Consider the following 13,019-nt stretch of genomic DNA (forward strand, 5'->3'; position numbering starts at 1 on the left):
ATAATTATCGTCACTTATTCACCAAATAATGGTTGTCGCCGTTTCTATATTTCGCTTTCGTTTTTTGTTTTTGTTTTTTCTTTTCCTTTTCCATTGTTAAATTTATATATGTATATATACAAAGCTATATAAAATGTGAATTACCTTCAAAGTAACCTCGAATACAAGCAAATAAGCAAACAAAAGGGTAGTAGAAACATTAACATCAATAATCAAACTTAGTAGTAATCATTTCCTTCGTATTCTGATCCACTTATACTATAGTCATTGTCATCATCATAATCTGGTTCACTATCTAAGTCATAATCAGCTTCATTAAAATCATGAAATCTATTTCTTTTGATTTCAACATCATCATCAGTCAACTCATTGTTACCGTTACCGATTGTTTTGGAGTTGGTAAAACTACCACCGGTTAAGTCATCTTCACCTTCATCGCCATTCTCGAATTCTTTTTCCTCTAATTCAATCTTCAATTCTTGTACAATATCAAAGCATTCGGCAAGCAAAGCATTTAGTGTTCCTTGACCCTCGGGTATGCTGCCATCGACAATAAACTTGCCATCTTGACGAAGATTATCTAACGATGCCAATTTAAACTGGAACGGATATAATTCTTTTAAATTGTTTAATCCATCCACACGCTTCAATTCCAAAAGACATCTCTTTACTGTTTGTAATTGATTATGAATAGGAGTCAAACTTTCACTGACCGGTTCACTACTCTCCAATAATTTATAAACCAATCCATAACATCGTCTCAAAAGAAATAAAATCAATAATTGCGACTTTTTGAATGCCTTCGTGTCATCCTTGTTTGTTTGGTTAACCAAATTCAACCTCTGTTCATCAAAAGTCTTCAACTGTTTTTGATATGAGTATAAATCAGTTTCTCTTAATGTCCATCTTCTAGTGATCAACAAATTCTCTAAAGTTAATTTCAAATCTTGTAATTGGTGATAAATGGAATCATATTTAGCTTTCAATTCCAGACTTTCTTCACTCAAATTTAATGAAGACAACGAGGAGGAAATCTCTTCACTATCATCTTGTACTAGTAAATCACCTAATAAGTTATTACATTCATCTATTAATCCATTCATTATAGCTTGTAATGATTCAAGTTTTTGTTCATCCAAATCAGAAACATCATTGCTATGAAACTTCATATCTGTTTCATCTCTGTATTGTTCAATTTTTTTCAACTCTGCTTTAAACTGATTTATTTTCACTGTTAACTTTTCATGTTTGATTAAATTTTTCCCGGCATTAGATTTTTCATCTTTATAACTAATCATGTAATTCAAAATATTTTTTCTTAGTTCGATTAATTTATTATAAGTTGGTTCTAAATCTTTTGGAACATTTTTGAAATTATTCTCCAACTCTTGGTATAATGTTTCACATTTGATTAATTTGTTTCTCAACAATGTTTCTTCAATTTGATGGTTTGAGTGACGAGTAGCATCTTCTTCATCATCTTCATCATCATCATCCTCTTCATAATTACTGGTAGAAATAACAATGTCTCTAATTTCAGCTAATCTAATTCCAATAGGAGCCAAGTCCTCAACGGTGTACACTTTGCATTCTTTCAAATGATTCAATAATTTCATAACTGTGCTTAAAGAACTATATGTAGCTGGTGCAAATTTGGTCAACCCACAAGTCACAAAACATAAAGACAATAATTGAAAAATATCATCTGTAATTAAATCATTAGTATTGGGTAAATTCAATGTAATACCTTTCAATTCTTCATCCTTTCTCGTCAATTTCAATTCATTCAAAATATCAAGAAACTCATGATAAATCTTGTATATTTGTTTTGAATTAATATATTTGTTTCTATTGTTCTTCAACTCCAATAACGCTTTATAAATTTGTGATAAGGATTCATATATAGGCTTTTCATACGATGGAACAATTACTTTGTGAGTGGATCCAGAACCAGAGTTTAAAGGTCCCGTAGTTGTAGCTGTAGTTGCAGTTGCAGCATTAGAATTTGTTGCAAAAGAAGGAGTGCTTGGTCTTGAATGAGGAGTAACTAACCCTGAGTATGTCATAATTGATAAAAAGTAAAAAAAAAAAGGTGGTGTGATAAATGCCTCAGTTTTCGGAATCTTTTTCTTTTTATTTTCTATTTCTTTTTTTTAGACTGTTTTTCCTATATCCTAGATTATGGGAATTGATATTATTTCTTAGTCTATAAGTTTAAATATCGATAGAAATAACCAACGATTTGAATTAATAACACAAGAGAATTGAACCAAAAGAAAATGGCAACTCATTCTTCTTTTTTTTTTTTTTCTTGTTTGTTCAATTTTGAGAGCTTTGAGGGCTTTTTTTTTTTCCTTAGTAGTGTAAGTGGTTCTAACTTTTTTTCCTTGCCTTCGTCGTTACGCTTCTCATTTATCCCTCCTTTTTCCCGCTCAGTCAAAGCTCGGGGAATTCAGGGGCAATTTTGAACTAAACCAAGTCAAATCGAAGCAAACTAAAATGAATTGCTGGTGCATCATTAAACCCATCCTGTGAAGGTATTATGACTACCTTTATCAATTTCTTGTTTTTTTCTTCTATAGTTAAGCTGTAATGAAGAATGTACATTTTAACTCTGAGGGAGGATATCAGCAAGTACAATCTAGCACTATTTTATGTGGAAGTGGAAGTATTCTTAAGATGAGCAATCCACTTTTACTTTTTTTCAAAGAGATTACTTTCAGGATAGTTCTAAGCAAAATGTTTACTTACAATTTACGAAACCACGTGATTCTATTCTTTCCAAAAAAAACCTAGGGAATGGCTGTAGTGTGGTCTTTAATGCTTATTACGTATACATTTTCTCGAAATTGTTTACTATGTACAATACGTAGTACCGATTGCAGTTTGCTTCGTTTCAATTTCTCTTTTCTTAAATTATATCATCAAATTCTTCATCATCGTCATCGTCGTCATCTTCATCTGCGTCCTGTTCAGCCAATTGTGCATAATATGCTGCTAATGCATCCTGTGCCTCTCTCTCTTTCAATTCTGCAGATACGTTATTAAGTCTGGAAGCATTGTTGACTGTATTCCGAGGTTCAGGTGTAGCCATAACTGAGGATTGCTCAGTAGTTTCTTCCTTGCTGTCGCTGCCATATATTTCTTTACTATCAGTATTTGTTTCTTCTTGTTCTCCTTCTTCCTTGATAGATGATGGAGTGCCCATGTGATCGTCTTCATCGTCTTCAAGTTTACCAAAAGTATTGGATTGACCAACAGTACTGTTTGAGTGCCAGGAAGGCAATGCATTTTGTTCCAATTTTTGTCTTCTGTTTTCCTTTTCCATCTGTTCTCGTTCATAGTTTTCATCGTTAGCTGTGATGGAGACATGCAAAGTGGCTTGTGATCTGGCTGCGGCATTTTGCATTGCTTGAGCATTAGATCTTGATTTCGAACTAACACGATTAGATAATGTGTATGACGCCGTTGCTGCTGATTGTGCTGGGATAGCTTGTAATAAAGCTGATTCGAAATCGTTGTCTCGTATTTGAGTTTCGTCTATAATCTTCAAAAATTTAATGATGGGATCAAGTTGTTTCATTAACTTTTCAAGTCTTTCTTGTTTTAAAGTTGCTTGTTGTGAAGAATCGTCTTCAATTAAAACTCCTTGACACACATCACATATGAATTCAGTTTTATCTTCGCTCAACATAGATATCGCATCCAATTGACTTACTTTGTTGCCACATCTTGGACACACATAACCCTGTGGATTACCAAAGCTTGACATTTCCTGTTTTAATACATTGACAATCGAATGAACTTTCCACTTGATGGAATCAATGGCTTCGGTTATATGAATGAAAAAATATGTACGAGTAACATATTTCTGTTGGCCATTGTCTTCTCTTTGAATATGATTGGTTAGCAACCTGTCCTCGACTAATCGATTACAAAGCGAACGTAGTTCTTTTCTCTTGATTCCCAATAAGTGAATTAAATCATCTTCTGATAATACTGAATGACGAAGGACTGCATCAAGAATTAATACATAGGGAGTACTGTAAAATCCTCTGCTAACAAACCTGATAAGTGATCTGACTGAATCGTCCATGAAGATGGTTATGATGGAGTGAAAAAGACCGATATCTCTTGGTTTTTTTTTTTGCTTTTTTTTTTTTTTTTTTTTTTTTTTTTGACAATGTCTTTTTTTTGGTGTTCGCTCAGAGATAAATTCAGAAAGGTAGTGTTGTTTTGATAAAGCAACAAACTCGCTTGCATATTCGACTCGTAATGCTGGCAAACTGCTGCAGCATTGGATCTTTACATGTAGAATACAAGATTAGGTGACTTTATGATGGCAATGTTAGTTACTGTGTAAACACTGGTATTGAAAAGAGGTTATACAAGGAAAAATCTGGAAACCTCGACGTCAGAACGAAATACCAGTTAATCTGAATTGTATTTCCAGTTCTTTGTTGCAAATTATGAGTTTGTGGTAATGCAAATTGAAGCCAAGAGAATGAGCTGATTAAACTTCTTCTGTTGCATTAAAGTGATCTATATTCTTGCTTCTGGATAATAACGACACTGAAATATAAAGCCACGAATTGACATAACTATTTTATTATTTGCAGCGAAAGTATTTTTGAACAATCTATTATATTCCAAACTGGAACAATAGTGACACCACAAGATTTTGTGATGATAAGATTATTCCCAACAAGAAACCAGCATTACAAGTCTTTCTCACTTTTGTGGTTTCGTATAACATACTTATTGTTATTTTCTAGAAAAATATAGGTTTTGCTGCCATTTGCACCTAAGCCCACAAAAAAAAAAAAATTGAGGTGGCTACAAACTGTATCAGCAGCTGTCATTTTGATGATTCAATCAATAATGGATTCTCTACTTCCTCTTGACAACACGAACATGGTCAACTTTGACGGAAAATGTCGTTCTATTGAATCAATATATCACTGGTGCAGACAGATATGACTGCTATCTACTGAAACGAATATTAAACAATTCCTAAAAACTATTAAGGAACAGCAATCTCATAATCTGAAATAAGCGGAAACGCTGGAATTCTCATTCATTCATTCATTCTTCTTTCTACAAAGATATAACTAAACACGAAAAGTGTATTAATATAAAGTAGTACAAAACGTGACAGAAAAAAAAAAAAAACATTTCGTGTTTTGTTTATATGCAGTCGTTTTAGTTTACTGTTTTCTTTTCATTGCACATTACGCGTCTTCCCATTTTCTTTATTTTTTTTTTAAAGAAAAAATTCTCTCTATCAGGAATGGTTTCATCTTGTCAATGATTTCGTACATATATATATATATATTCGCCAAAGTGGATGAACATGTCATAAATTCAATTTTTGATGATTTTTCTTATCTTTTTTTTTTTTTCTTTTTATCCGTTCTATTACAGATTTTTTTATCCTTTTGTTATAATTTTTTTTTTTTTTTAATTTTACTTTTAGTACCTTTTAATCTTATAACAAGATATCCTAGAATCGTTGCACTTTACCAAGTATTAGATAGAGTTTCTACCTTACATCTCAAGAGATAAGTCATAGTCATCGGAGCTACCTAGAGAAAAAGAAATAAATCTACTTTTGCATCAAGATGTCTACTGTGATGGATAAACTTACATCAAGACAACCATTAAAGGATTCTTCTAATTATAAGAATAATTCAGAAATGACGCCTTCCAAATCGCGGTCACAATTATCGGTAGCACTTCCAATTACTCAGAACACGCCACCTGAAAGCATATCAGCCATCAGAAGACCTGAGACAAACCTATTCGAGACCCCTACAAGACTTTATAATATAGATACTACTTCATTGGTGGGCGAGTCTCAACATTTAATAATGCAGTCATCCTATTTATCTCCGGCTTTTTCGTCGCCAACCCAAAAGCATACTCAAGAACAAAATTCAGAGAAATTAACTAGTTCTCCTATAAGAAAGTCTTTGGAAACCAAGAAGCTGAAATCAAAAGCAAAGTCAAATACTTCTCCTGCTAATACTGGTAGGTCCTTTAACTTGCAATCAGAGGACAAACCCCCTTACTCATATGCAACTTTGATCGGTATTTCAATATTATCTCACCCTGAAAAAAAGTTGACCTTATCTCATATATATCAATGGATATCGGATACTTTTAAATACTATAAGAAAGGAGACGTTGGGTGGCAGAATTCTATAAGACACAACTTGTCGTTGAACAAAGCATTTATCAAGGGTGAGAAATCTAAGGATGGAAAAGGACATTTCTGGTGTATCAAGCCAGGATGTGAGGAGCAATTTTTGAAAAGCAGGAGTGTGAAGAAAAGCTCCTATCAAGAAGTCATGGACCAGATCAATCATGCTTCCAAAATAAATGCTGAAGCTGCTGCAAGAGCGGCAGAAGAAAAAGCTGCTAAAGAAGCAACTGAGTCAAAGTTGAACAGCAATTATGGTCGTACAAACCTTGCATCATCTCCTAACTACCCCAAGCTGAAAAGGAAATTAGAATGTGATGACGAAGATGATGACTTTGAGTATGATGAAGAAGATGTCACTGTGATTGATCCGCCAATGAAAAAACAGAAAGTAGCTACATTGGGTGAACCTTGGCAGTCAAGTCCCCCTATCAAATCAACCAGTTCAAATGACACAAGTGACACTGTTAATGTGGCTGCATCCAGTAGTGAAAGTAAAGTCAATGCTGTGATTACTACAACACCGAAAACAACTTCAACACCAAGATTTGTCATTGATTCACCAAATAGGCCAATTCTTGCAGGAAAAAACCTTACATACACTTCTTCATTCAGTTGCAGCTCAAATTTTGAACTTTCTCCAGTAAGACCACTTGAAACTGGTCCTCTTTTGGAACCCTTAACACCTGCAAATAACATTTATCGGACTTTCCAAACTCAACAACAGCAACTGTTGCTGCTGCTGCATGTGATACTCCGGTCACGTACACCCAAATCAACTATTGTCAAAACACCAATTAGAAACATTCGTACTCCCCAAACTAGTTCTATTGTTAGGAAGCTTTGGAATTCTCCTTCATACTTAGATGATTTTTATTATAGCCCGTTGATTAATAATCTGATTAATCTATTAGCGGTTTCATCTAATTCAAAACTATCGACTATTCAAGGAAGTTTTCTGTCGTATGATGATGATGATATGGTTTCAAGAAACTTCGAAAACCCTCATGTCCACTCATCGCCAATATTAGGTGTTTCATCAGATCGTGTTATTGTTGTTGATGATAAAGAAGAAAGAAAGAATTTGCTCCAGGATTTAAAGAATGTGGAGAATAGTAGCAAATCAAAGAGTTGATTGTCTTTTTTTTTGCATGGTTTTATATTTTTGGTTAGTATTGGTTTTTATTTTGGTTTAATTTAGGAATGGGCAAATCACTTTTAATTAGTGTTCTTTTTATTTTTCATTTTTTTGTTTTTTTATTTTTTTCTATATTTGTTTCATTTCTTGGATTAAGATATTTTATGGTCATTATTGTCTTTAATTTTACAATCTACTATAGGGAGTTTTTAAGGTTAGTATTTTTTATTTGTTTGATGAGTAGATTAGTTTTGTATTATTATCAATTGTTTTTTTTTTTTTTTCTTTATATATAAATTTCCTCTTTAATCAATACATACATACATATATATATACAATTATTAGTTTAATCACTAGAAGCACATCCTCGGCACCCACAAGTAATACATTCAATATTCACTTTTTCAGGATCCTTTTCTAATAATTTGGCTTTAGGAACTCTACAGACACAAGTTCCTCCACCATTAGTATTGGTAGATATACAATTAATACAACATAACTTTTCATAACCAGGTTTTTTCCATTTAGCAATAAGGTCGTTGTTTATATCATTCTGAAGTAATAACCAATCATACAATTCTTTAGATATTCGTTTCGCCACATATGTATCATAAACATAACGAGTGATTTTATAATTTAATTGATATATTATCCATAATGATGATTGTTTAGATTTGGTTGGGTCGGGATTAGTTTGTGCTGACTTCAACTTGCTACGATACTTTGTCAAAGTAGGTTCAACTTTAGAGTACCCTTCTGGGGGTGGACCATTCTTTTTCGGTTTTTTTATCTTTGGCATGTCATGTAAGAGTATGAAAAGGAGTTGTTATGTAGGTAATTCAAGAGTAAAGCAGCAAAACATTTTTTTTTTTGACAGTTTTTTTTTTTTGGAGACATTCTCATTCTTTTTTGTTAATCACTTTTGTTAAATAAACAGTAAGTTCGCCATTTCAACAAGCTTCAAAAAAAACTCATACAAGCAAGATAATATTTCAAAATCAAACCAAAAGCTTGATGTGATTCAAAAAAGAACACATTTAATAGATAGCTCAATTGATTTAAAAAACAGAAAAAAAAAAACCTGAAACCAAAAAATAACTAATGACGACAGCAGCAGGATTCGAACCTGCGCGGGCAAAGCCCAACTGATAACGCGAATAAGATTCGAGTCAGACGCCTTAACCGCTCGGCCACACTGTCAAATTTTTTGATTTTAATTGGCTCAGAAGGTTATATTGTAAGATTTTGTTTTACAAATAATAAATGACAGAAATCTTATTTAAGGGTATAGCTTCAAAATAATTAGTAAGAACTAATATTGTCAAAAGATTTTTAAGTAGTTAGAGTGTACTTTTCGGTGTGGTTTTCTTTTTTTTCTTTTTTGTTATAAGTTTAAGTTAGATTTGGTGTAAAAATCATTGCAAAAACAAATTAACGTTGAATAATTTTAATTAAATCTAAAAACATCACAACTTGGGCCCCAATACCCAAATCAGACCCAAAATTGTTCTAGAACTGCTTTAAGACCTAAATTAAAGAAATCATGCATAAACCAACAGGTTGCACGAATCACCCATTTGTTGCATATCAACTACATATTGTTGCAGCTAATTTAATCTAATTTCTATGGGCCCATTTTCTCCTCCAGCTTTTGCTTTGTTCGGGGATCTCGAAAATTAATCAGATTCTGAAAAAAAAAAATCTTAATTGGCATTTAATTTGTTTTTTTAATAAACAATAGATGTATTAAAGTGTTGAAATTCAAAACAATGTTGTTTGTTGGCATAGAAGAATTATACAACCTCTGAATCTTTCTGCATAATAGAGTCTAATGATACTTAATATTTACTTCATTCCATCTTATGAATAAAAAACTTGTAACGTGAATTGGGGTGAACATAAGACATGACTGACGCAAATACAGTTGCCACGTGAAGCCAGGACAATGAAACAGGATTGTGAATTACTATGAATGAATTGTATGTAGACTAAATAGAATCATATATTCAAAATAAGGATGGGTAAAATCATCAAAAATAATGTATTGTCCAATGTTATACAATAAAGAAAACAATATACTAAGGAAGCTGTAGTCCGATTATTCCACCAACGTTGGAGGGACACTATTAGATATACCATGTAATTATCAGTAATTAGATTATATAATTTCTTTATAAGTAAGTTTAATACTATAAGACACCTTTCGCCTACGCAGGATCGTTCTCGACTTTTCAATAAAAATAAAAGTAGACTAAGAGGAAGAAGCCAAAAGCTACTATATAATTACAAAAACTAATAGATAGCCTCTTCAGGGATATCAGGAATGTTATTTGCAATTATTGTTTTGTAGTTGTCTAGTCAACTACTGGCAGTCGTTATACCAAGTATCACCATAAATGCCATTATTAAAACATACTTTTATAATAACTATTATTAGCTAACTATCAGTGTTGGTCAACACAAGATAAATACAGGTAAAAAGCATAAAAATATAGGCAAAATATATATAGATGTTTTAGTCTTTCGAAAGCAAATATGGAGTATTATTTGTCTCTCCTGTATTACTTTTTTTCCCCTTTTTTTTTGCAACATTTTTCAATTACAGTAAATCTTGAGAAATGTCATGGTCTAATTATAAATCTATAAGATTGATTTCTCCTCTCTTGATTACAATGGACCGCTTTTCCTCCCATGTCTTTGGAATTGTTTAACAATCATTGTCTGTTCAAATGTCAAATTTACTACTTATTATCAGTAAAAGCAATCTCGCCATTCTTGTAAATATATATGCTCTTTCTAACCCACTTGAACATTAACCCAATATAAGGAGATTTCCGTTGTCTCCGTCTCTTGTTATACCATTTTTGTAAAAACAGCTAATACTTGCATGTTTATCCCTGAAGGAAAAAGTTTGAGTATATAAATAGATATAGAACTAGATCAGTTAGAATTTCAGTCACCATAAATTTTAATTATCAACAATTTCATAACAAAAATGAAATCCCTAGTTGTTTTATTTACTTTATTGTCAATAGTACTTGCTTCCATATTAGATTTAAAATCACCTCTTGTGGATGATTTTTACAAAGCTCCTGACGGTTATGAGTCGGCCAAATTAGGAGAAATCTTAAAGCTGAGAAAAACACCAAGCCAAATAAGCAGTTTGTTTATTCCCGTTGAAGTCAAAAACTCCTGGCAACTTTTGGTTAGATCTGAAGACTCATTTGGGAATGCAACAGCAATTGTTACCACTGTTATTGAGCCTTTCAATGCCAACCCTTCCAAAGTTGTATCCTATCAAAGTTGGGAAGATGCTGCTAATATTAAATGTTCACCTTCTTACGGTATGCAATTCGGTGCTCCATTGTCATCAGCACAAACCCAAGTAGATATGATTTTCATGGTTCCATTGTTGAATAAAGGTTATTTTATTGTCAGTCCTGATTATGAGGGGCCAAAATCTTCGTTTACAGCGGGCACTCAATCTGGAAAGGCCACTTTAGATTCCATTAAAGCGATTTTACAGTCGAAACAACTTACCGGGATTGAGAATGATGCCCAAGTTGCCATGTGGGGGTATTCTGGAGGTACAATAGCATCTGGTTGGGCTGCTGCATTACAACCTAAATATGCACCAGAATTAAAGAAAAATTTGATTGGTACAGCTCTTGGTGGGTTTGTCACCAATATTACTGCTACTGCTGTAGCAACTGATGGCGGGCCATTTGCTGGATTAATTCCCAACGCATTAATGGGATTGGCCAATGAATTCCCCGACTTCAAGAAGAGAATATATGAAGTTGTAGAGAAAAAATATGAAGGCGTTTTAAACCAGGGTGCTCAACATTGTTTAGTAGGAGCTACCCTATATTTTGCATTTGATCAAGTTTTCACTGGTGACAATAGATACGTCGAACAAGGTTATGGGGTGCTTAAAGACAAAATATTCAACCAAACTATTGTGGAAAACAGTTTGCTATACTTGGATCAAGAGTATGTACCAGACATTCCAATATTTGTGTATCACGGTTCGTTGGATGGCATTGTTCCAATCGCTGGCGCGCATGGAGTTTACAAAAATTGGTGTGACTGGGGAATCAACTCATTTGAGTTTGCTGAAGATTCATTAAATGGTCATCTTACAGAGATGATTGTCGGAGCTCCAGCAGCTCTAACATGGTTAGATGCCAGGTTTGACGGTAAGCCAGTTGTAAAGGGTTGTAAGAAAACTTCCAGAATTACCAATTTTTCTTATCCAAACATTGCTGATTCAACTAAAGAGTTCTTTTCAGGTATTCTTGATTCACTTACTGCTTCACCATTGGGTCCTGGCATAACATCTGATGACATAACATTGGATGGATTAACCAAATTTTTGGGTAGCTTTCTGGGCTCAAAGAATTAATTTACAACAACCCTGTTGCAGTTCTTTTTATTCTGCACAACGACAACGCTCGAGAGATTTTCTAGCCAGCTTTATATTTTATAATAATACAATATATGACACATATGATATATGATACATAAAAAAACACTTTTTTTTTTTTTACATTGCAAGTAAAAGCTTAATGTAAGAATCTTCTTTTTCTATCACCGCCAGCCAATAACTCATTGTCATCTTCCTGCGATGACCTTTTAATTGTATCCATTAAAGGTGTGCATTTAATTTCACAATTCTGAGCATAAAACTGTTTTAACAAAGCGTCATATTCAACGCTCGACCAATCGTAAATCGATGGTCTTCTACTTTTGATCATGTTGAATGAGTTCAATAAATTGTAGCGATAAGTATCCATCAAGTACGCAATCATAAGACCAGTCAGCAAATTATCGTTGCCATCTTGTGATATAATCAAAACCTCCATCTCTTGATTAATCAGCTTAAATAAATTAATTAACCTAATTAGACTGAAAAATTGCAACATCAAGTTTGTGCCACACAATATAGGTGAAGATATCTGGATTCGGTCTGTTGAGTTTGGTAATTGATGAATCAATTTGGAAGCATTTGGATTACTTTTATAAAAGTAGTTCAAATAGTTTGTTAATATCCGACTATACTTGCGGGTAAAGTTAACAGCAAGCTCATCATGACTCTGAAAAAATGGATCCAAACTCAAAATTAATACATCAGACGATATTGTCACATCTCTGTTATTTTCAATCAAGTCAAGGAATGGTAATGTTGTCCCGCAATTGATGATTATCTTGATGTTGTGTTCAACTAAGAAGTTGGCACCATAATTATCTGTTTTATTCAACAACGCGTTATATGGTCCCAACCACACTCTTGGGCAAATCTGCTGAGGCGTATCCGGATTAAAGAACATGCACTCATTGAAGTGTGTATTGTGGTTGTGAAAGTTTCTGCTTTGAGAATACATATGTAAAAAGTTGAAAATTTGGTTGAGATTTATTGTCGTTGCTGGGCTTTGATGCTGGTACGTTTAGTTCTTGTAAAACAAAAAAGATTTGAGATTCTGGGTGTGTGAATAAAAGGATATTTCAAGTTATACGGCAATTCAGATACTTATACGATACAGTTATAGCTTCGACGTTGTGCTATTTTTTTGTTTTGTTATTTGCTGGTAATTTTAACTTTCTTGTTCGATGCTTTTTGGCTGTAAAAAAAAAAATGGTGCAGCAATTGTGGGAAATATCTTGGGTATTTTATACTTA

The 13,019-nt window shown here is 33.2% G+C and overlaps 6 protein-coding genes and 1 non-coding gene across 7 annotated transcripts, besides 1 other annotated feature; 2 read left to right on the forward strand and 5 right to left on the reverse strand. All coding sequences in view use genetic code 12, as the record gives it.

The window, feature by feature from the left end:
• Positions 1-218: 218 nt before the first annotated feature.
• On the reverse strand, positions 219-2,066 carry CD36_09270 (conserved hypothetical protein; the record flags this gene model as incomplete). The annotated part of the gene is made up of 1 exon (XM_002417526.1): positions 219-2,066. One exon carries the CDS (start codon positions 2,064-2,066, stop codon positions 219-221), a length of 1,848 nt encoding a protein of 615 aa, XP_002417571.1.
• An 845-nt stretch (positions 2,067-2,911) lies between these two features.
• Positions 2,912-4,096, reverse strand: CD36_09280 (transcription factor a large subunit, putative; the record flags this gene model as incomplete). The annotated part of the gene is made up of 1 exon (XM_002417527.1): positions 2,912-4,096. One exon carries the CDS (start codon positions 4,094-4,096, stop codon positions 2,912-2,914), a length of 1,185 nt encoding a protein of 394 aa, XP_002417572.1.
• Positions 4,097-5,621: 1,525 nt separating this feature from the next.
• CD36_09290 (forkhead transcription factor, putative) lies at positions 5,622-7,337 on the forward strand (the record flags this gene model as incomplete). The annotated part of the gene is made up of 1 exon (XM_002417528.1): positions 5,622-7,337. One exon carries the CDS (start codon positions 5,622-5,624, stop codon positions 7,335-7,337), a length of 1,716 nt encoding a protein of 571 aa, XP_002417573.1.
• Positions 7,338-7,686: 349 nt separating this feature from the next.
• On the reverse strand, positions 7,687-8,139 carry CD36_09300 (bud site/cell polarity selection protein, putative; the record flags this gene model as incomplete). Its single annotated transcript, XM_002417529.1, has 1 exon — positions 7,687-8,139. One exon carries the CDS (start codon positions 8,137-8,139, stop codon positions 7,687-7,689), a length of 453 nt encoding a protein of 150 aa, XP_002417574.1.
• Positions 8,140-8,442: 303 nt separating this feature from the next.
• tRNA-Ser (CGA) lies at positions 8,443-8,540 on the reverse strand. Its single transcript has one exon. It is a non-coding gene; the product is annotated as a tRNA-Ser (tRNA).
• A 923-nt stretch (positions 8,541-9,463) lies between these two features.
• Positions 9,464-9,577: a mobile genetic element (truncated).
• A 758-nt stretch (positions 9,578-10,335) lies between these two features.
• On the forward strand, positions 10,336-11,745 carry CD36_09310 (secretory lipase 3 precursor, putative; the record flags this gene model as incomplete). The annotated part of the gene is made up of 1 exon (XM_002417530.1): positions 10,336-11,745. The coding sequence occupies one exon, from the start codon at positions 10,336-10,338 to the stop codon at positions 11,743-11,745; it is 1,410 nt and encodes a 469-aa protein (XP_002417575.1).
• Positions 11,746-11,905: 160 nt separating this feature from the next.
• CD36_09320 (conserved hypothetical protein) lies at positions 11,906-12,724 on the reverse strand (the record flags this gene model as incomplete). Its single annotated transcript, XM_002417531.1, has 1 exon — positions 11,906-12,724. The coding sequence occupies one exon, from the start codon at positions 12,722-12,724 to the stop codon at positions 11,906-11,908; it is 819 nt and encodes a 272-aa protein (XP_002417576.1).
• Positions 12,725-13,019: the final 295 nt, after the last annotated feature.

The sequence above is a fragment of the Candida dubliniensis genome, chromosome 1, assembly GCF_000026945.1.
Source record: "Candida dubliniensis CD36 chromosome 1, complete sequence".
In the NCBI taxonomy this organism is placed as follows: domain Eukaryota; kingdom Fungi; phylum Ascomycota; class Pichiomycetes; order Serinales; family Debaryomycetaceae; genus Candida; species Candida dubliniensis.